This window comes from Pseudopipra pipra, chromosome 15 (genome assembly GCF_036250125.1).
Source record: "Pseudopipra pipra isolate bDixPip1 chromosome 15, bDixPip1.hap1, whole genome shotgun sequence".
NCBI lineage: Eukaryota > Metazoa > Chordata > Aves > Passeriformes > Pipridae > Pseudopipra > Pseudopipra pipra.
Genome location: NC_087563.1, coordinates 16,732,547 through 16,752,615, shown reverse-complemented (window position 1 = coordinate 16,752,615; position 20,069 = coordinate 16,732,547). Strand labels below are relative to the sequence as shown.

At 44.8% G+C, this 20,069-nt stretch overlaps 2 protein-coding genes across 3 annotated transcripts; both read left to right on the top strand.

Moving 5' to 3' along the window:
• Nucleotides 1-589: 589 nt before the first annotated feature.
• Nucleotides 590-12,866, top strand: C15H5orf24 (chromosome 15 C5orf24 homolog). Of its 2 annotated transcripts, XM_064672205.1 has the most exons (3): nucleotides 590-710; nucleotides 8,206-8,635; nucleotides 10,493-12,866. In XM_064672205.1, the coding sequence occupies exons 2-3, from the start codon at nucleotides 8,209-8,211 to the stop codon at nucleotides 10,531-10,533; spliced, it is 468 nt and encodes a 155-aa protein (XP_064528275.1). In that variant the 5' UTR covers nucleotides 590-710; nucleotides 8,206-8,208; the 3' UTR covers nucleotides 10,534-12,866. The 2 variants fall into 2 exon arrangements, with proteins under 2 accessions (XP_064528275.1, XP_064528274.1); XM_064672204.1 differs by having other exon boundaries at nucleotides 8,206-12,866.
• A 2,884-nt stretch (nucleotides 12,867-15,750) lies between these two features.
• On the top strand, nucleotides 15,751-19,435 carry TXNDC15 (thioredoxin domain containing 15). Its single transcript, XM_064672203.1, has 5 exons — nucleotides 15,751-15,858; nucleotides 15,946-16,301; nucleotides 16,819-16,982; nucleotides 17,181-17,311; nucleotides 18,004-19,435. The coding sequence occupies exons 1-5, from the start codon at nucleotides 15,804-15,806 to the stop codon at nucleotides 18,198-18,200; spliced, it is 903 nt and encodes a 300-aa protein (XP_064528273.1). The 5' UTR covers nucleotides 15,751-15,803; the 3' UTR covers nucleotides 18,201-19,435.
• Nucleotides 19,436-20,069: the final 634 nt, after the last annotated feature.

Sequence of the window (20,069 nt, the reverse complement as noted above, 5' to 3'; positions counted from 1 at the left end):
GTGAACTGTGTTGGAAATGGTGCCGTTCTCACTGCAAAGTCAGCAGGGAAAGAGAACTAATTTAATACATTAATCTAATAGTCCTAAAGCTGAACTATTCCGTAATGCACTCTGTGTGTGGTGGAGGTGGTGGAGTTACCATCCCAGGTGTCTAAGGAAAGACTGGACGTGGCACTCCATGCCATGGTCTAGTTGACATGGTTGTGTTGGGTCATGGGTTGGACTCGATGATCTCAGATTGATTAGGTTGATTGCTTAGATTGAATCTGATCGATTAGATTGACTCTGATTGACTTTGCATACTTTTGGGACAGGAGACACCGCAGTCCTCCACCCAAACGACAGCAATGGAAGCACAGGGAATACCGCACCCACTTTTCCCGTGTTTAATTAATTACAGTGTTCAAAGCACGCAGGACATGTATGTCTGCACCGGGCGGGACCGACCCGGCCTCGCCTCCTCCCGCCCGCCCCACAAAATGGCGGCGGGCGCGCGGCCCTCAGTGCCGGGCGGCGGGAGGGGCAGCGCCGGCCCCGCCCCGCGCGCGCCCCCGCGGCGCGGCCCCGCCCGGGAGCGCGCCCCGCCCGCGCCGCCGCCCGCGCCCGCCGCCGCAGCGCCGCGCCCGCCCCGCCGCCCCCTCCCTGCAGCGCCCGGCGCGGTGTGGGGAGGCGGCCGCGCCGCCCGCCCGCCGCCCCCCGAGCCCCCGCAGGTAAGTGCGGGCCGGGCCCGCGCGCCCCGGACCCTGCTCCGCGCGGTGGGGAGGCGGCGGGCGGGCAAGATGGAGCCGCGGCCGGCGGGGGAGGGGAGGGGAGCGGAGCGGAGCGGGGAGGAGAAGAGAGCAGAGGAAAGGAAAGCCCCGCTCCGCGCCCTCTCCGGCGCTCGGGGGGATCCCGCGCTCCCCTCGCCCCGGGGTGCTGTGCCCGGCCCCGCGGGGCCGTGCCAGGGGAGCTCCGTGCGGGGGGCTGTGCGAGGGGAGCTGCGCCATCGCCGCCCGGGCCGAGGGCCGGGCCCTGCCCGTGCCCCTCGCGCGGCCGCGACCCCCGGGCGGTGCCCCCGCGGCGGCGGGGCCGGGGGAGCGGAGCCGCCCCTTTGTCCCCTGGGCCGGCCCGCGGCCGCTCCAGGTGCGGCCCGGCCCTTCTGCCGCTCTCCAGCTGCGCCCGGGGATTGTTCACTGCCCTCGGCACCCACAGCCCCGGGCGTGGGGATGGGGGATGTGTGTGCAGGGCTTTTCACTTAGAGCGTATTCCCACTTGCGTGTGGGGTCCGGATGCGTTCGTACAGCCCAGGGATGTATTTCCTGGCGTGCCCAAGTAGCGGATGCGTTGGCTCACCTGCAGGTCGGGGTACCTGGAGAGCCTCGCCGTGTTCCTGCTGTGCCTCTTTGCGTTCTCACATAACGCGTGGCAGTGCTGTGTGTTCTTGTGGGTAGTTACAGATAGTTTAGTACAGCCTTGTTTGTGCATAGTCTTTCTGGGGCAATTAATTTTGTGAATAGTTGCACCTTTAATTTGCACGTAGTTCTCTCTGGATATCTCTCTAAAGAAAGTAACAGTTATTTTGACCCATGTGGTTTTTATTTTTGTAAAATGAAAGAGTAGGAGGAGCACTCAGTTAATATATTTATTAAATTATTGCTTTTTTCTATTTCAGTCTTCAGATACCACGATTTCTGTTACAACTTTTTTTTGTGTGTGTGTGTGTGCTTGTGTATCTTTATCCATACTCTTCAGGTTTTAGATGTAACCTTAAACAAAATGAGCTGTGTGTGTTTGTCCTTTGACTGTTGTTGAACAGATTCAACAAGTGGATTTTGTCTTTCTGCAGTGTCACAAAAACGTGCTGCACTGGCTGTGGTTTTGGGTGTGTGGACAGGTGTCCAGAGCCCTTTGCACTGTTGGGGGGTTTGCACCAGTGTCCAGAGCATTTTGTACCAGTCCTATCACAGAGAAACACTGTGAAAAAGCACATCAGGGAGGAGGAGCTGGATCCATCTCTTAGGCTTCTGAACCCTTTTGTGGGAGCAGGCTGGGGAAAGAGGAGAGGGTAGGTGAGAACACCCACTGAGATGAATGAGCAGCTCTTACCTCTCCGAGCTGTTGTTCTAGACTGCAGCAAGGTCTGTTCCCTGGGGAGAGGAGCAGGTGGGCGAGAACACCCACAGAGATGAATAAGCATCTCCAGCTCCTCAAAGCCCTTGTTCTAGGCTATAGCAAGGGCTGCTCCAGTTTACTTGGGAATAGCTCCTTGAGGTGAATGGACAATTCACAAATACTAATAATCCTTTCTTCATAAAGATACACCTCTACCTGCTCCATCATTCATATGCATATTTGGTTTGCCTTGAAGTTTGGTAATTACAGAACCACAGAATAATCAGGGTGCAGTTTCACTGTACTCTCCACAGCCAGTCTGTCTGGCCTAGTGGCTGCACTGCTCCATCCCCAGCTGTGGGGTTTTTCCCCAACCCTCATTCCCTGTGCTGCCATCCAGGATTTTTAAGTCCATTAAGACCATGGTTTTGGGGCCTGTTTTTTGTTTTTTTTTTTGAGTAACAGGGATCAGGGAATGGGTCAGTGCCAACCATTGGGTAATGTGGCTTAGGCTGACCTGGGACCTCAGTCTGTCTCTGTGCTAATGGAGATGTGTATTTCTGTTCCTTTCTTGCCCACAAACTGTTGCTTTTGCCTTCTTGTTGGATTAGTTTTCACCTGGATCAGATCCCTGGTGTTGATTTGCCCTGCTCTTGCACAATAGTTGGTGTTGGCACAAGGAATGGGAATGTGGGAGCAGAGGAAAGGGCAAGATTGTCCCGTTCAGAAAGTGTGGATTCAGAGTGGTTTCTATTGATTATGAAACCAAACTCTCAGTTGTGTCAGTGTAACTGGAGGTGCTCAGGTAATTAAATCATTGATACCATCTTCCTTAATTTTTGTGAAGCTGTCTTAACCCTTTTAAGTGTCCTGTTCCTCATCATCATATATGATCTTAGTTTTGGGATGGGAAGAAGTCAGCTGACGTCCTTGCTGATGTTAGCATGGAGTGAAACTCTGCCCTTGGATATGACTTGTTTGTTTTTTAGGGTTAGAAAGCCTAATGATTACTTGTTTGCCTGGTTTTGCAATCAAATCATGAATGAACCCTAAAAGTTCAGTTTATTTGACACTCAGCCTTGCTGGTGCTTGCCAACACCAACTCTTTGTGAGAGCAGCTGAGCTCTGTCTGTAGACAAAGCTGGTGCTTAGGCTCTGGAGAGAATTGTTTCTCCAAGGGTGTCTGAGTCAAAACCCTCGAACTCCCGGGGGCACAGAGGAGCACCCAGGATTGCAGCCCTGGTGAGGAGCAGGAATCACAGACCTTGGTGAGGAGGAAGTCTCCCCCTCTGCCTGGCACAACTGGGAAAGAGGAATTTGAAGGGGGTGGGTGTTTCAGCTCCAAATAACTCTTCCTTTAACATAAGAAAATTACCCTGGATCATAGGGGGAAGGACCATACTTGTAAGTTCTTGTATTGCTTGTGGAACTCTTAATTTCTTAGTGTTTTTGCACTTAGAGTAATTGAGATAGAAACTGTTTCCAGAACTGTATTGACTCATGTTGTCATGTAGTAGCTCTAGCAAGTCACTGCTCTGTAAAGAGATTATTTCTTATATTTTGGCAGTTTTTAATATATTTTACTTAGTGTCAGATGGTGAGAAAAATCATACTGACTTCGGAAAGGGCTTCATAAGCACAGTGTGGAGAAACTGGTTATCATGCTTCACAAGTAGATTAGATTTCAGTTGTAGGTTCAGGTGTTAGTGTATGTTGTGCCATTGATAAAATTTCATACTTAGTATTTTAAAAATATTTATATTTAGAGGAATGCTCAAAGTAAGGTGCAACTTCGTGAAAGCAAGCAGTTAGAGGGTTTTAAAAACTGGGTAAGGCCCTACTTTAGTTAACGTGTAGAAAAGGAGCTGACAATAAAGGGGACACTTGAAAAACATTTTAATTGATAAATTCATTCATTCTTTTCAGTGAGTGATGAAAGGATTTCTCACACATACTGTCCTACAAGGGAAGAACAGAACTGATGCCATATCTCTGTTGCAGTCTTGAAAGGGGTAATATTCTTGCTGCTGCTGCTGCTCAAACCCCCCTGCAGAGCAGTGGAGCCCTTTGCAGTTCCTCAGGGCCTGCAGCCCCTGTGCCGAGGAACGGGGCACAGAGAGCCCTTTATGGGAGATCCCGAACAGAGCCCGGCCTGTGCTCGCTCCAGGCCTTCAGAGAACTGTGCACAAATGATACTTGTAGCTGCTCGTGTCGTTCTGTAGCTGTCACATACTTTGTGTGTGTTGGATGGTGATGAAAATGTACTGCTACAGCCCCCTGCAGCTGCACCAACCCTGCTGAAACTATTGCAAGCTCAGCGCTGAAAACCTCTGAAAAACGAATGGGATTTACGTGCATTAAAAGCAAAATTGTCCTGTTGGCAAGAGGAGTTTACCTTTCCTGGTATTCATCATTTGGAAAGCTGTAATGTAGATGTACTTCCAGTTTTGTTCCATTTTGCTCTGATTCTCATGTGTTTTATCAGAGGTCAGAAGCACTTGCTGAGTCAGGCCTGCTCTGGAGCTCACCAGGCCACAGAGCACAGGCTGGGCTGGGTGAGAGCAGAGCAGTTGTGCTGCTTATGTTGAAACTGATTATTCTGCTCAGTCCAAATGATGGGTCACAGGTCCAGTGCTCAATATAAAACAGCTACTCAGCAAGTGCCTGTTCTGGGGGGCTTGAGAGCTTCTCTGCTCATCCAAGGTTTCACCTTGTCTGTGCTGGCAGCTGAATTCTGCCCACGAAGAAGACAAAGGGCATGATGTTTGAAAGCCAAAGACAGCATCACGTTGCAACCTGAGAGGGTTGTGTAATGTAATTTTATGTAATGTCATTTCAGTAGCTTTGATCTTAAAATTTTGTGTAGTGAACAAGCCATGAATGGGGATTTTCTGCAGGGTTTCAAGCCTGGAGAGCAATGGGCCATATCAGTCCTGGGAGCTTAGCAGCTGTAAGCTCGAGCTGTATGGTATATTAACCTGCATTTAGGGTACAGGGAGGGGTCATTGCCATGTCCAGACATCCCCCTGCAGCAAAGCTTTGAGTCCCACCTGGATGGTCCCCTTTCTTTCTAGCTTCTGTGCTTTGTTGCATGGGAAGCTCTAGTGCTGCCTCCCTTTTCCCAAAGCCAGCTTATCCAGTGTCTCCTCCCTTTCCTAGCATTTCTGTAGATATAAATTACGAGACAGAAAAAGATCCATACAGAAAATCCTCTGCAGACACTTTCCAGTAAGATTCATTTCGAAATACGACTAAATTTCTTTCCTGCAGTGCTTCATCTTAACTATTTGTTTATTCAGAGAGTCAGTTGAATCAGTTTAAAAACTGATTTAAGTAAACTGTTGCAAATATTTTTATGTGTCTATTTACAGGTTTTAAAACAAGCAAGTTCTATTTTGTTGGAAATTTTTCTGGTGGGTTTTATTCAAGAATGCTTGCACACAAAGTTGTGTGTGTTTGGCTATACAATTTAGCTAGAGTGTGATTTTTAAATTGGCATAGCTTTGCATTTTATACCAATTCTCCTTTATACTGTATATCTCCCTGCCAAGAAACCTGCTTCCACTCTACAGATAGACTCAGTGCATTCTTTTATTCCCTGCTGTAATGTGAATGAAGTAAAGCTGTGCTGGAGATGGCCATGTTAGGGTAATTAAGCTCGATTACAGATTTCCTTTTCAAAACTTTTCAAAAAAAAAAAGTCTTGAATCAAAAAACACAGAATAGAAACCTTGGCTACTACTTGAAATTTTCATGGTTTGATGAAAGATGGTGTCGGGAGGGGGGAAAGCATTAAAAAAAAAATCCCATTGGCAGCTTTCCATCGAGATTTGGGATTGTTTAAGCTTCCTCTTGTAAGAAGTTTTAAACAGTTACTGATTTGTACATCTTTCTTTGTTCATCCATTCCAGTGATACTGGTTGTTGCCAGATGGAAGGTAAACCAGCGTCAGCCAGGTCTTGTGTGTGAAGTTAGAGTTCCTTGAGAGCTCTCAGTGGTATTACAGCAGACACAAAACACATGCTTGTGGTGATGGAGCTGCAGCGTTTGGCAGTTACAGCAGAATGTATTCCCTGTCTTGGAGTACCTGTGATGGTTCTCCCCTGGAAAGATTGATGCTATCTGTTGGAAAAATCACCCCCCACCCTTGAGTGGAACGAGGAGAAAAAGCAGAGAATAAGAATGTAACATAGACAGGAACGAGTCTGAGCAGTGGTTGGTCTCATGAGAAATACCAGGGGCCCCTGCTCTATTCAGTGCCTTCTCCCAGCTCTGGTGTGTTCCTTGGATACTGGGCAGCTGAACTGATGCTTCTTTGTGGCAGTCGAGCTTGGAGCAGCATTTTGGGGCCAAAGCCAGTATTCCTGTGTTTAAAATGAGTCCTGAGACAAGAATGTTGCTCCACCACTCCAAGTGTCTCTGGAGTACCAACAAACAGCTGAACAGCCTTTCAGGGCTGCTGGGCTTCACTATCTCCACAGCAAAAGGACCTTATTAGAACCCTCATGTTTGCAATTACATATCATGAAAAATCTCCGGTATTTTTTGTGATATTGCAGGCCCTCTTCTAGTGGGGTTAAGGAAATGTAACGTTTTTTGGACTGCTAATTGTAGAAAACCTTAAGCTTCCTTATTATTGCTGCCTGGAAAAATCTGTCTGGTCTCTTGACCTGAGCTTATTTCCTTTGTCCTTTGCTAAGCACAGGCTTGCAAATTATTCTTAGTTGTTTGTTTGCTAGTTAACACCTGCAGTAACAGTGGTTTCACTTTGCTCTACTGTACCCTGTGCAACACACCAGCGTTGTAGCACTTGGATTATCTCTGCTAGAACATCTAATATTTAAACTATATTATTATCATAATTTCACTATTTGACATACATTCATATATTTGCACAAGAGTAATGCACACTGTAATGTGCATTTGACAAGCCAGGGTAGATTGAGTGTTCCAACAGGGAATGTATCCTTTGCAATCAGGAGAAAAGAGCACGGGGATTTACTCCAGGGTAAATAGACTGTCTCTGCTGTGTGCTTTCTCTCTGGCTGGGAGGAGACATTCATAACTGCCAAATAAATTCAGTAATCAATGGTAGAGTGTAAATGGTGTTGTTGTAGGTGCTATTCCAGAGCTGTTGCAGGGAAAATGTAATAAATCTTCCAGACTTTGTCTACTAGAGAAATTTACCATGGGAAGAAGTATTTGGTGTCCTAAGTGTGGCTGTAGGGCACAGAAATACTGTGATGGGCCAGATATTTATTGGCTTAATCTTGTCTTCAGCATGGGTAAATATTGCTATCTTAAACTGAGTATTTGCAGCTATTTAAATTGTAGAACCAATATAGCTGAATGGGTGAAAATATAATTTTATTTCCCAGAGTTGTTACCTCAGTGTTGACATTACCAGCAATTTGTATGTGCTCTCCTCACTAGTGGCACTCACCACAGTGGCATTTTTGCAATCCAGCACCTTCTGCTTCGGTACAGATTCATTTCATCCCTCTGCTTTCCCAATTATGGCACCATTGCCTTGCTGAATGCCTTACCTGTTTCTTTCTCTGACACTGATTGTGACATGAGATTACAGAACTGATTAGCACTTTATTATTTTGCTTCAGTTAAACAAACATAAAAATCTTTAGGACCCTATATTTAGTAAAACAAGAGTGTGATACTTTATCTCTCCTTGGCTGAGTCACAGGTTAATCTTAGAACTAGAACAAGTAAAATTTAGATGAGATTTGGTTGGAAAGGTTTTGAAATCACCGTGGGTGAGCAAATATTGTATATCTTGGTGCTGAAATGCTCTTGTTGTTTTTTTTTCCACTTACTTCTTCTCTAATTAGACCTACCTGAATAATACATGGTTTAAACTGTCCTTTTTAACCACGTTTAAAGGTTACTGTGCAAAACCTCAAGCGAAAGCTTACTAAAACTCATTTTAAAAAGTTATTTACTGGCATCAATACTAAAAATAGACAAAATAGTTTGGAGTAACTTTGAGAAACAGGGGTAGCTTCTGAAAGATTCTCCCTCATGGAACGCTGATTATTATGACAATAAAAAAATATTATTCTATATTGATACATGTTTTTCTCTCTTTATTTTTGGTAGAAAATGATGCACCCTGTTGCCAGCAGTAACCCAGCTTTCTGTGGGACCGGCAAGAGCTCTTGCCTTAACGAGGACAATGTGAGAGCCGCGGATCAGTTCGACCTTTACGCCAGCCAGCAGAGCAAGTACGGCCACGCGGTCGCCCACAAACCCATCGCCTGCCAGAGACAGGACGCCCTGAGCGAGTCGCACTTGCAGACCACGAGTGGCAGGAATTTAGAGACAAAAGATGAACTGAAGAAAAAGAAAAACCTCAACCGCTCCGGGAAACGTGGGAGGCCCTCAGGGACCACCAAATCAGCAGGGTACCGGACCAGCACAGGCCGACCCCTGGGGACCACCAAAGCAGCTGGATTTAAGACAAGTCCAGGCAGACCCTTGGGTACAACTAAAGCAGCAGGATACAAAGTCAGCCCAGGCAGACCTCCAGGTAGCATTAAAGCTCTATCACGGCTTGCAAATCTAAATTATAGTTGTGGCAGTGCAGCTTTTCCTTACCCTATGGTGCATAACAGAGGAGTACACGCTGCTGGTGAAACTAGTAGCAAAATCAAACAGCCTAATGAATGAAAGGAGGGAATTAGTAACTTCTTACTAATCTGCTTTATGCTGATTTTGGGCATGGTTCTCACGTTTTGTTGTAATGTTTGTCTGAGTCTGGGTTTCTAGATTTTATTTCTATTCAGATAATGCCATAGCCTGTGGGTACAGTTCATAATATTTACAGTCATGTTGAGAAGGCTTTGGTTTAAAGGGGCTTTTGTTGGGCTTAAATCATAATTGATAAGAAAGTCTGAAGTGGTGAATTACGCCTTGGTGTCAATACTTAGGTAATGTCCATGTCCCTAATTTTACATCCAATTTCTCACAAATCTAGATGTGGTGATGCATTAAGTATTCGAAACAAGGAGGACAGAATTAGCTGGCTGATGGATCATGATGTGGCCTGTCCCAAAATAAGCAACTTAGGCAGTTAAGTTCTTACTTGATAAGAAAAATTGATAAAGAAAGCAGCGAGCTACGTTTTCCACTTCTGCAGGAGCCTCTACGGACCTCAAATAGATACTTAAAAACTAAGTGAAAAAACCCCAGCCTTTTCTTTTTAAGGTGATTTCAGGTGGCTTTTGTTTCCGGAGTTGTAGCATTAAGTGAATTACAACTAATGCTCCAAAAATATTTTTGAAGATACTAGAGAGACCTGAGCATTTGTACAGTGTGTTACAGCTTCACAGCCTTACTAAGACAAGTTAATTTGCCTTTGGGTGAGAGCTGTTCTTTTAGTTACACTGTCACTGCTGTGTAATTGTGAAATGCCTAATAGTACATATACCAAACCACAAATAATTCTTTGAGATTTGAAATATTTTATAAGAAATTAAGTACTGTTCATTCTGGTTAGGCACTTGGTTAATATTAAGCAGTAAGTTCTTAAATCTGTAAATAGCTATTTACGCTGGCTTTGGCCTTTAAAACCTGTGCTTAGATGGCGACAGTTTAATAGCTTTTAAAGTATTAACCTATAATGTTTACAAATTAAACTTTTTAAATAGACACTGTTGCCAAATTTTTAGACTCAATTTTGCCAGATATTCCTGGAAATACAATTATTTCGTTGTTTGACACTTATAGTATATTTAAGTTATGTAAGCTTATATATCTACCAAAGGACAGCATTTTCATGATTTATAAAGGCAAACTGTATAGCTGATGCAAACAGGATGCAGTTTACTGCACTGCTACACCCCAGATACAGAGTAATTCATCTATGCATGAAAGCTGGAAAAAAAAATGTTGTTGGTTAACTATAAATACCTTTCTTGACTCAAACTAAAACCTTCCTTCCTCCCAAAAGAACTGCTCCATTTTTCAACTGGGTGTGTTTAATTTTTTTTTAAGTGTGAGAGAGTGTGTGAATGTGTAAAATACTTTCATCTAGACTTCAAAAAATTCAGTCCTCAATGTTGCATATTCTTGGTCCTAAATTTATTTTACTGAAATTAAAGCTTTTTTTTTTTAATCTGGAAGAAAGTTTACATTTAAGTCATTTCACATATAAAATGACTTTGTGATAAATTTGTAGCTTGAAATATCTGGGGAGGGGGGAGTTTGCAGATTTGGGGGAGCATAATAATTTGGGTTAATTGAGCTTGTGCTAAATGGATAACGATGCTGATAATTTTTGTTAACATAAATGTTATTCTGGCCTGCTGTCATTTTGATGAGACCTCTTGATTTCAGTGTTGACAATTTAAGAAACAGATGTCATGTTTCATACCTTTTTTATCAGGAAAAAAGCAGCAAGCCTTCAGGTGTTCCAGTGATGCCTAACACATATTGAGCTGGACTTTTGCTGTACTTTACAATAGGTGTGTTGAATGGTTTTGGGGGAACTGTGTATGCACTGGCAACTAAGACAATGAACCTCAACTTATACTGGATGGCTCCTTAGTCCATAGATGAACTAATGGCAGCTAAACTGCTACTAAGGAATAGTTTCTTCATGCTGAAGCTCTGAAATCCAGTTGTACCTTCTGTTCCTCAGCAAACTCTCCAGTCTGACCTTTAGCAGCCTCTCTCAGAACGATGTCACTTCTGACATGTGCAAATGCTAACGTGAGCTCATTCACCCTCAGGATCTGTGTTGTGGTGGCTGTTTTTAATCAGATGATTTTTCAACTAAAGACTGCTTTAAGTTCTTTCCTGAACTCAGCTGGGCAAGCAGTCCTCTTCAGCTGAATGTATCACTGCAGGAGTGTCACACCTCGCTGGCAAGGAACGTGTTGCATGTCACCACTGTCCCTTGGAGAAACTCCACTCCTTACCTCCTCCTGTTTATCCTGTTGGCTCCTGCTCCGTTCCTCACTTGTGCATCCACTCAATGGTGCTGTGCTGTGTGTCAGGAGATAATGCAGATGTATTGCTGTTCTGCTAGTATAATTTGTATTCAAGTATGCTGATGAAATAATGAAATCACCTAAGCAATTTCTGTTCATTACAGTGTTTATAATTATATCAGATGGAATATAATCCCAGTAAAAACTAATTAATGTTGTCAGTTGTGAAATGATGAGCATCAAGTAGAAAAGTGTTCAGAGTCTGTAATGGGCTGCTTGGCACTCCAGATTTAGGAAGGAGACCAGAAGTGCACTGCTGGGCACTTCCTAATCTGCTCTATTTTATATCTGACTGGAGTTTACTGGTGCCCTGCAGTGAGGGGAAGGAAAAAGAGGATAAGAGATTCAAAGTGACTAGAAATGGAATTTTCAAATACTCCTGCTCTTCCTATGTGTACCCTGCAGAATACATTGTGCTTTTTTCAACACTTTTCTTTCCATGAGAAACACTGAAACAGCATGTTAATGCCTAAACTTTATTAGTACCAATGGGAAAACTGGCCTTTTCCCCCCATAGTATGAAAACATTACTTGTAAGGTAAATTGCTTATTTTATATTATATATCATAATTCAGCTATTCATAAGCTAGGATCACTGTTGTGTGTTAACACTGTTCAGAAGACCGTCAAGTTTGGGTTTTAATAATTTCTTTTAATGATCAAGTTTCTAACGTCTTATTTATACATAAATGAAGTGTATTAGCTTGCTATTATTCCTTAATGATGCTATACAAGTTCACTGTTTAATATACATATAGTAACTACTATTCATTTTCTGATTAAATTTACTTAAACTTTAAAACCAAATAATTTTGCTACTATAAAGTCTTGCACTGGACAGATTCAAGATGCTAGCACCATATTTTGGCAGAAAAAAGTCAGATACCATCAGAAGCAGCTGACTTTGATATCAAAGATAGTATTTTTGAAATCAGCACTTAGCTTTGTCATTAAAGCAATGTTCTTTATATCTTGGATTTAGTTTGAACTAATGGAAATAACTAGAGCCATTAAAGATCTCTCTTCTGAATGAATATATTTTCATTTTGTCTGAAGGATCTTAGAGTTCAGTCAGGACAAGACCAAGCATTGTCAGTGAAGAGTGATGTGTCTGTGAAAAGAATTACCTGGAACTACAAAACACAGAGTAATTCAGATGAGAATTAACTCCCTCCCCCATTTTTGAAGAGCTTTAAAAGGCAGAGCAATGTGAAGTCATTTGTGTGATGGTTTCATTAGCTGTGACTCTGCTGTTCTTTGTTATATGTATAATAATGTTTCACACTATCCTTAGAGTTGACAGTTGAAACAGCTGATAACAATCATAAATACTTGGAACTGCAAACTTCATTTCTGACCACAAAAGAAGTTTATTCTTCTCTATTTTAATGCATATATTTTAACACTGCTTAAATATATTTATGACTTTAGTAGAGATTAGACCTTTCTCCTTGTGATTTTTTTTTCCCAAATAGAAAAATCTGTATTCTAAAATTTGAACCACTTTCTGATACCTTAATCTTTCATCATTTCCTTTTCCACAGGTTTACTTTGGGGGAAACAATAATCTGTTAAATAACTAGTATTATCAGCACCCTGTCCTCTGCTGTAAAAAGCCTGATTAGATACTGTGTATGTTTTTATGTCCATGAACTTGAGCTACTCGTGTGCAATTATGTGTATGGGAATGGAGTAGTGTTCATGATCTGTATTTACATCATCATATGGATGTATATTTATTAATAAAGTTAATACTTTAAAACCTAACCATTTTTTCCCTGTTGTTTTTTTTTTAATATCTTATAAATTCTGGCTGAAGATCCCTGTTGACTGTTACCTGCTTGTTACAGGCAAGTTACATATCTTTACATGAAGGCAAAAAGCCTCTATGGATGGCAAGATGTCAGGAAATGTTGCTCATTTTTTAATGAACTGAAAACACTGCGACAGTAACTTAATTGTTCTTGTCCTTTCTCTCAAATGGAAGAGGGGAGGAAAGGAGTTATAGCCATATATGGGTAAATAGGAAGCTGCTTTTTTTTTTTCCTTTATTGCACATGGAAATCAGTTTGCAAGTACTCAGAAATGAAACTTTTCATGGAATGGTGGTCATTAGTCATTATTCTGTGATGAATAAAATGTCCTTATCCCTGTATGGCAACAATATTCCAGTTTATCTCTGTTGGTAAGATGTGCTCTGCATACCACTCAATGCCTCTTTTTAATTTTTTTAATCTTATTTTTTTTCCTCTTCACTGCAGTGTCTCAATAACTTTGGGGCAGACAGACAGTGCTGCCTACCAGAAGCTGCAGTCCAGACTCCCAGGTCTGCATCCTCCCCTTGTTTTCCAGCACCCTTTTTTTCTTCCATGAACTTCAGAAGGCCTTGAATACATCTGGGGTTGGGACATTCCAAATGGCAGTTGCAGTTATTTTGCAGACTTTTTTCTTTTACCTGAAAAGAACATCTGATGCCTTGTTTGTTTGTGTGGGTTTTTTGTTTTGTTTGGGCTTTTGCTTGTTTGTTTGGCTTTTTTTTGTTGGTGATTCTGGTAATGCTAAATATTTGGCTTTCAAAGTGACTGGATATGTTCAGAACAGAGTTCAGCTTCAGTCTGCTACATCCTGCTCTAAAAATCAGTTCCTGGATGTGATTCTTGAGCAAAATGGATTATTTTCTTGGTTCTAAGGAAACCTGAAGTATTAGCTATTAAATCACACAAATGATATCATAGAAGAATACAGGCTTTTCAGCTCAACTGCTTCCATGGCTGCTGTGTTCCCTGCCATGGAGGGAAGGATGGAGGCTGCAGGGCAGGCTGTTCCCTCAGTGCACACCTGGTGTGGTTTCTGATGACACTTTATGATTTATTCATGCTGACAGACTGGCAGTGGTGGGGTATCAGCTACACGAGCTGGACATCTTCAGAGAGTCTTTGAGATGGTTCTGTCTCCTAATAATTTCAGATTTCTGTATGGTGAGACAGCAGGGCTTGTTCTGGGGCTGGACTGGCATTTTATGTTCAGTACCTGGTGTTACTGAGCAGTCCAGCTGCACAAGTCTCAGGTGCACAAATACCCACCAAGTTTTCATGGGTGCAGAAAGACTCATGTTTTGCAAATCTTCCTGTTTGCTAAATTTCAGCTCCTTCCCTAGCAAGCAGCTTTTCTAATGCGGCCAAGATTTTTGAATAGATGCAAACCAGTGTATTTTTTAACAGACTTTTTCCAGAAAACAGACATTTGGCATTAAAAATCAGAAAAATGCAAGCCACTGAAAATAATTTTGAAGCAATACTGCCAGGCACATTAAATGTGCCTTCTCTGTAATGCCTAAGCACTGGCACACTGTGTTTGTTGGGAGTCAGGTGTGGCAAAGCCTGACTATGATTCTGAGGAGTTCAGTTGTGTTCCATTGATAGATTAGAGTCACCATAAAAAACCTACCATTTTGATTTATGTATGGCAGGAAGGGTATTATGTTAGGATTAAATTCACAGTAAAAAATCATTTCCAAGTTGAAAATGCTGCTTTGCCCGTACTCAAGCATAAGGGCAATGGGGAAAGGGGCAGCTTTTTCCTCACTAGTCCACACCACCTTGGATTCCTTTTGTGTTTTTGCTTTCAAGCTTGCTCTGTATCAGCTGGTCTAATTAAGTATTTTCTTTTTATGTGCAAACCTCATGTTTTCTATTTTTAGGCTAATATGTCCTCAATATCAGTGCTTATGCAAATAGGACTTTAAAGAAAAAATTTCAAGCAAGAAAATGTGCGTTGTGAGGAAGGACAGAGTTAGAGTTGGAGAAGAGTCCCTAAGTAAAAACCAACCAAAAGAATCCTGGTTTTGTAATGAAGATGACACCCATCTTTATTTTTACACACGTACTTTGCTTTCCCTGCCTTTTTCCAGGGTGTGGGTTAATGACCTGAACTCCTTTAAATCAACAGGGAAACATCTCCAGCAGCAGCCCCAGACCTGGGCTGGGCGGTGGCTCCAGGTACACGGTGAGGGCTCAGCCCTGCAAGGGGGGGGTCACAGAATCACAGGATGGTTTGGGTTGGAAGGCACTTTAAAGATCATTTTGTTCTGTCCCCTCTGCCATGGGCAGGGACACCTTCCACTAGCCCAGGTTGCTCCAACCTGGCCTTGGACTCTTCCAGGGATGGGGCAGCCTCACCTTCTCTGGGCAACCTGTGCCAGGGCCTCACCACCCTCACAGGGAAGGATTTTTCCCTAAAAGATTTTTAGCAAAGAATTTTTTCCTAACATCCAATCGAAACCTACTCTTTCAATCTGAACCCATTCCCCTCGTCCTGTCCCTGCACGCTCTTGTGAATGCTCTTGCCCCATCTTTCCTCTAACCTCCCCTCAGGTACTGGCAGGCCGCAATGAGGTCACCCCGAACGCTTCCCTTTTCCAGACTGGACAATCCCAACTCAGGGTTCAGCGGAACCGCGAGAAAACTCGGTTAAATCCACACGGTCCGTGTCTACCGCGGGCAGGGCCGGGCCGAGCCGAGCCCCCACCGCAGGGCTCTGCCCGACCCTGCCGAGCGCGGCTGTCCCGGCCCTGTCCCGTCGCGGCCGCGCCCCGAGCGCCCTTCCCACGGAAATCCAACCCCGGACGGAACTGGAAGTGTCCCGGGGATCCGGCGGAAGCGATCGTTGTCCGGGGAGACGCGGCCGCCGGGGCCGAGGGTGAGGATGTGGCGGCTGGCGCTGCTGGCGCTGTCCTGGTTCGGTAGGGTCTTTCCCGCAGGTGAGACCGGGGGGCTCTGGGTGCGCGGTGCCGGCGCGGGCGGTGCGGGGCACTGACACGTCCTTTCCTCCCCGCCCGGTCCCGCAGGGGGGGCGGAGGGCGGCCCCGAGCCCGTTCGGTACCGCACGGCCGAGATGGCGGACGCGATGCTGGGCAGCGGCGGCAGCGGCGCCCCGGCCGAGCCGCCCGTGCTGCTCTCGGCGGTGCCGGCCGAGCCGAGCGGCGGCCCCTGCGAAGGGACGGCCGGGGCCGGGACGTGCGGCCCCACCGGGAGCGGCCCCGCAGCCCCCCCGGGCCCGCCCCGCGAGCAGCCCGTGCTGGAGCCCGTCCTGCCCGAGGAGCCGAACGGCACCGACAGCGCCAAAGCCCCCAAGGTGAACTGCGAGGAGAGGAACACCACGGGCATCGAGCGCTTCACGCTGCAGATCCTGAACGTGTCGCAGGTACCCGGGGTTGGGGTGAACGCCGAAGGGGGGGAAGGTGTCGGCGTGGTGCTCTCAGTGCTTCACTTAGTGAATGTTATTGTGTAACATCCTCTGTGCTACCGAAGAGAAGATATATCCGGGCAAGGAGGCCTTTCGGGTCATTCTGATTGGAAAAAAATGGAAATACAGCGCACTCCATGTGCCTGTGCCTGTCATCTCTGTGCCTGCAGGGAACTGCCAGCTTTGCTGCTCCGTGCACTGGTGCTTCTCTCTGAAATTGTTAATGGCACCTACTGCCAGCTTGTTTCTTGTAATGGCTATGCCTGTGTATATTTTTAAATTATTAACTTTTAAATCAACCTTTGAAAATGGTTAAATGCAATCCTCTACCTGTTGCAAAAAGATTAAGCACAGGTGCAGTTAACTTGGTAATATTGCCCAGTGTCTAGTTGACTGAGCGCTGCATCCCTACGTAGAGTTTAACTCTGTGAAATATGTGGTTGTCCGTGCTTGTTCTTCTTGTTCTTTCTCCAAGGACCTGATGGAGTTCCTAAACCCAAACAGCAGTGACTGTACGTTGGTCCTGTTCTACACTCCGTGGTGCCGCTTTTCTGCCAGCCTGGCACCTCATTTTAACTCTTTACCCCGAGCATTTCCAACCCTTCGCTTCCTGGCGCTGGATGCGTCCCAGCACAGCAGGTAACTCTCACTCCCTGTGCTCCATCAGCAGTTTAGTTCTGTTAATTTTGAGTTTTAAAAACAGCAGTGCTCTTTTTTCCATATAAGGTTACAATTTAATTTAGTGAGACTGACAATTCCTGTAACATGACTGTCTTTATTTCTTCCTTCAGTAGATTTAATTTCTTTCCTGATTTGTGTTTGCCTTATGTCCACCAGTTTATCAACTAGATTTGGAACTGTGGCGGTACCAAATATCCTCCTTTTCCAAGGTGCTAAACCTATGGCTAGATTTAACCATACAGACAGAACGCTGGAAACCCTGAAAGACTTCATCTTTAACCAAACAGGTGTGTCAATCAGCCCTGATGTGTCAGTGGGAAGAACAGGCTGGCTTTTAACTCCAAAATTTCCTCTCCCCGTGTTTGTTCCTTAAAATGAACTTCATGAATACCCTGAGAGGATCCAGCAGAGGTTTATATAATCAGTTGCTGCCATGAGCTGGATTTCTGTGTGTGCTGAGAGCAGAAAATCAGTTCCTTGGGCTGCTGTCATAGAGCAGGGGGAACAGTGGGGTTTAGCTAGAGTGGATGCTGGAAGGTTGGAGCACATCTTCCTGCCCAAAGATTTAATTGAAAGTGAAATAAATTTAATTCTCTTTGCCAGCCAGCTAGTTGTCTTCTAATCTACACTGAACTGCTGTGTGGGTCTACGTTTCCAGAAATGCACAAAAATAAAATTCCTGAAAAAACACTCTAAATTAAATTTCCATGCACTGAAAAACCCCTACAAACTTACCCAAGTCTGTGCTGTGGGAGGACAGAACGAGCCCTGTCCTGCTATGAAAATACACATAAGAATCAATGTTTTTTTGTAAGTAAATCCTTTGATAGATATATGTTAACACACAAGGGCCACCTCACCAAAATTTTAAGTCTACCTGTGCATAAGCTCTAGTCTGAAAACAGAAACAAAGCTCCGGGTAGAACCAGCCTCTCTGTATTTGAGGATTATGACGTTGCTCAGGTGATTTGTTTTTTAGGGATAGAAGCTAAAAGTGACGTGGCTGTGACGAAGGAGGACTGGGAAGGGCCCCTGCCCAGCGTCCTGACGAAGGGCATAGACTGGCTGCTCCTGTTCTCCGTGCTCTTCCTGGCCAGCTTTGTCCTCTACGCGACCCTTCGGACCGAGAGCATCCGCTGGCTCATCCCGGGACAAGAGCACGAACACCAGGAATAACCTCAGGTGCTGAAACGGGGACAAGAAATCCCACTTATTGGTAAAGCGGGAATTTCTGTGGCCTAGAAGCTCCTAAGAACGAACTGTTGAATTTGTCGGTTGTAATTTATAATAACGGCTAAAAATCGGCTTTATTTATCCACTGCTGAATCTGTAAAAAGCACATTCATGGTGACTACGGTGGTAAGAAAACAGATAGGAAGAAACACAAACTAAAGTATTTATTAAGCTGCTCTGATTGGCCTCTTTCTCGTGGGCTCCAGTGTAATTAGTGATACAGTTCTACTTCGCTCTTCTGAAGAGCTCCCTGATCTACAAGCTCTCCCTTGTAGACCAAGGAAGATTTTTAGAGCTCCCTGGTCTGTACATGGCACTGGAAGGAAAACACTGGTGAAGGGAGATAAATGATGTTTTACAAGACAGTGAACTTCAGATGAGCTGTTCCATTGTCTGCCAGCAGTAACAGTTCCAAAGCTGTTTCATTCCCGTGGCTGACTGTTCCCACCTCTGGCACTGGGATGGTGCTGCTTTTCTCCTTCACTCTGCCCTGAGTTTTGACTTAGTGGCAGTTCTTGATGAGATTTAGAATAACTTCCCAAGCTGACCTCACTATTTTTGTGTGTGTCTATACAGCTTATTTACCACATTCCTGGAGAATGAAATTGTATTAATTGTCCTTTTTAAAAAAAAAAATAAATGAGGTTTTTAGTGAAACCTTTTAAGTCACTTTCTTATAGGACTTAAAACATGCGATTTCTGAACTATGGCTCACCTGCCTAAATTAGCAAGACCAGTCCTGATGTTTATTTAAATTTCTACTACCATGTTTGCTGGTTCCACAGTCTCCAGCTGAGGCTACATAAAGAATTGATATTTTTTTAGTTATAATTACTATGGAAGACTTTGGATAAGGTATGGACTGGTATGTTGTGTAGCATTTGGATTATTTGATTGCATAGCATTTACCACAGTGGAGGCTTGCCAGAGTACCCTGATAGGAAGATTTAGAGAGCAAACTAAGCTAAGGCAAAACAAAGACTTATTGCTTCACAAAGAGTTGTATCTCTGCAACCTAACTCTTCAAGTATTTCTCTGCTGGCTCTGTCTTTTCCTTTGGAAAGTGGAGGTCCTGTATTTCTGTGTCCAAAAAGGAAACTGCACTGGTAAACCGTCGGTATGACCGAAGATAAAGCTACAATGGATGTTATTAATAAAGATCCAAGATTTTGAGTGAGTGTTCTTGCCTCTGCCATCTGGTTCATTTGAGAGGCCCAGGGCTGGATTGTCCCTGGTGCTCATCTCCGCACTGCTGAAGAAACAGGGATGTGTTTACAAATGGAACGGGGCTGTTTCAGTGCAGCCCCCTGGGATGGAAATGAAACCTGGCAGGATCCACCCACGGATGCATCCCGTTCTCCTCCCGGGGATGTGTCATGGAATAATGGAATCACAGAGGTTGGAAGAGACCTTTAGATCGTCCAGTCCAACCGTCCACCTGGCACTGCCACTGTCACCCCTAAACCACTGAACCACATCACCCAGCGCCACATCTCAAACACCTCCAGGGGATGGTGACCCCACCGCCTCCTGGGCCGCCCTTCAGTGTCTGACCACCCCAACAGGGAAAACTTTCTAATATTTAATCTGAACCTCCCTGTCTCAGCTTGAGGCCGTTTCCTCTGGTGCTCTCACGGCAGCACAGCCCCGTCCCACCTTCCTGCACCCTCCCGGCAGGGAGTCCTACAGAGCCATGGGGAGTCCCCCGAGCCTCCTCCCCTCGTTCAAGCGGGAGGCGCGGCCGCAGAGGCAGCTCCCTGCTCCCCGTTCCCAGCTCTCTTCTCCCCGTTCCCAGCTCCCTTCTCCCCGTTC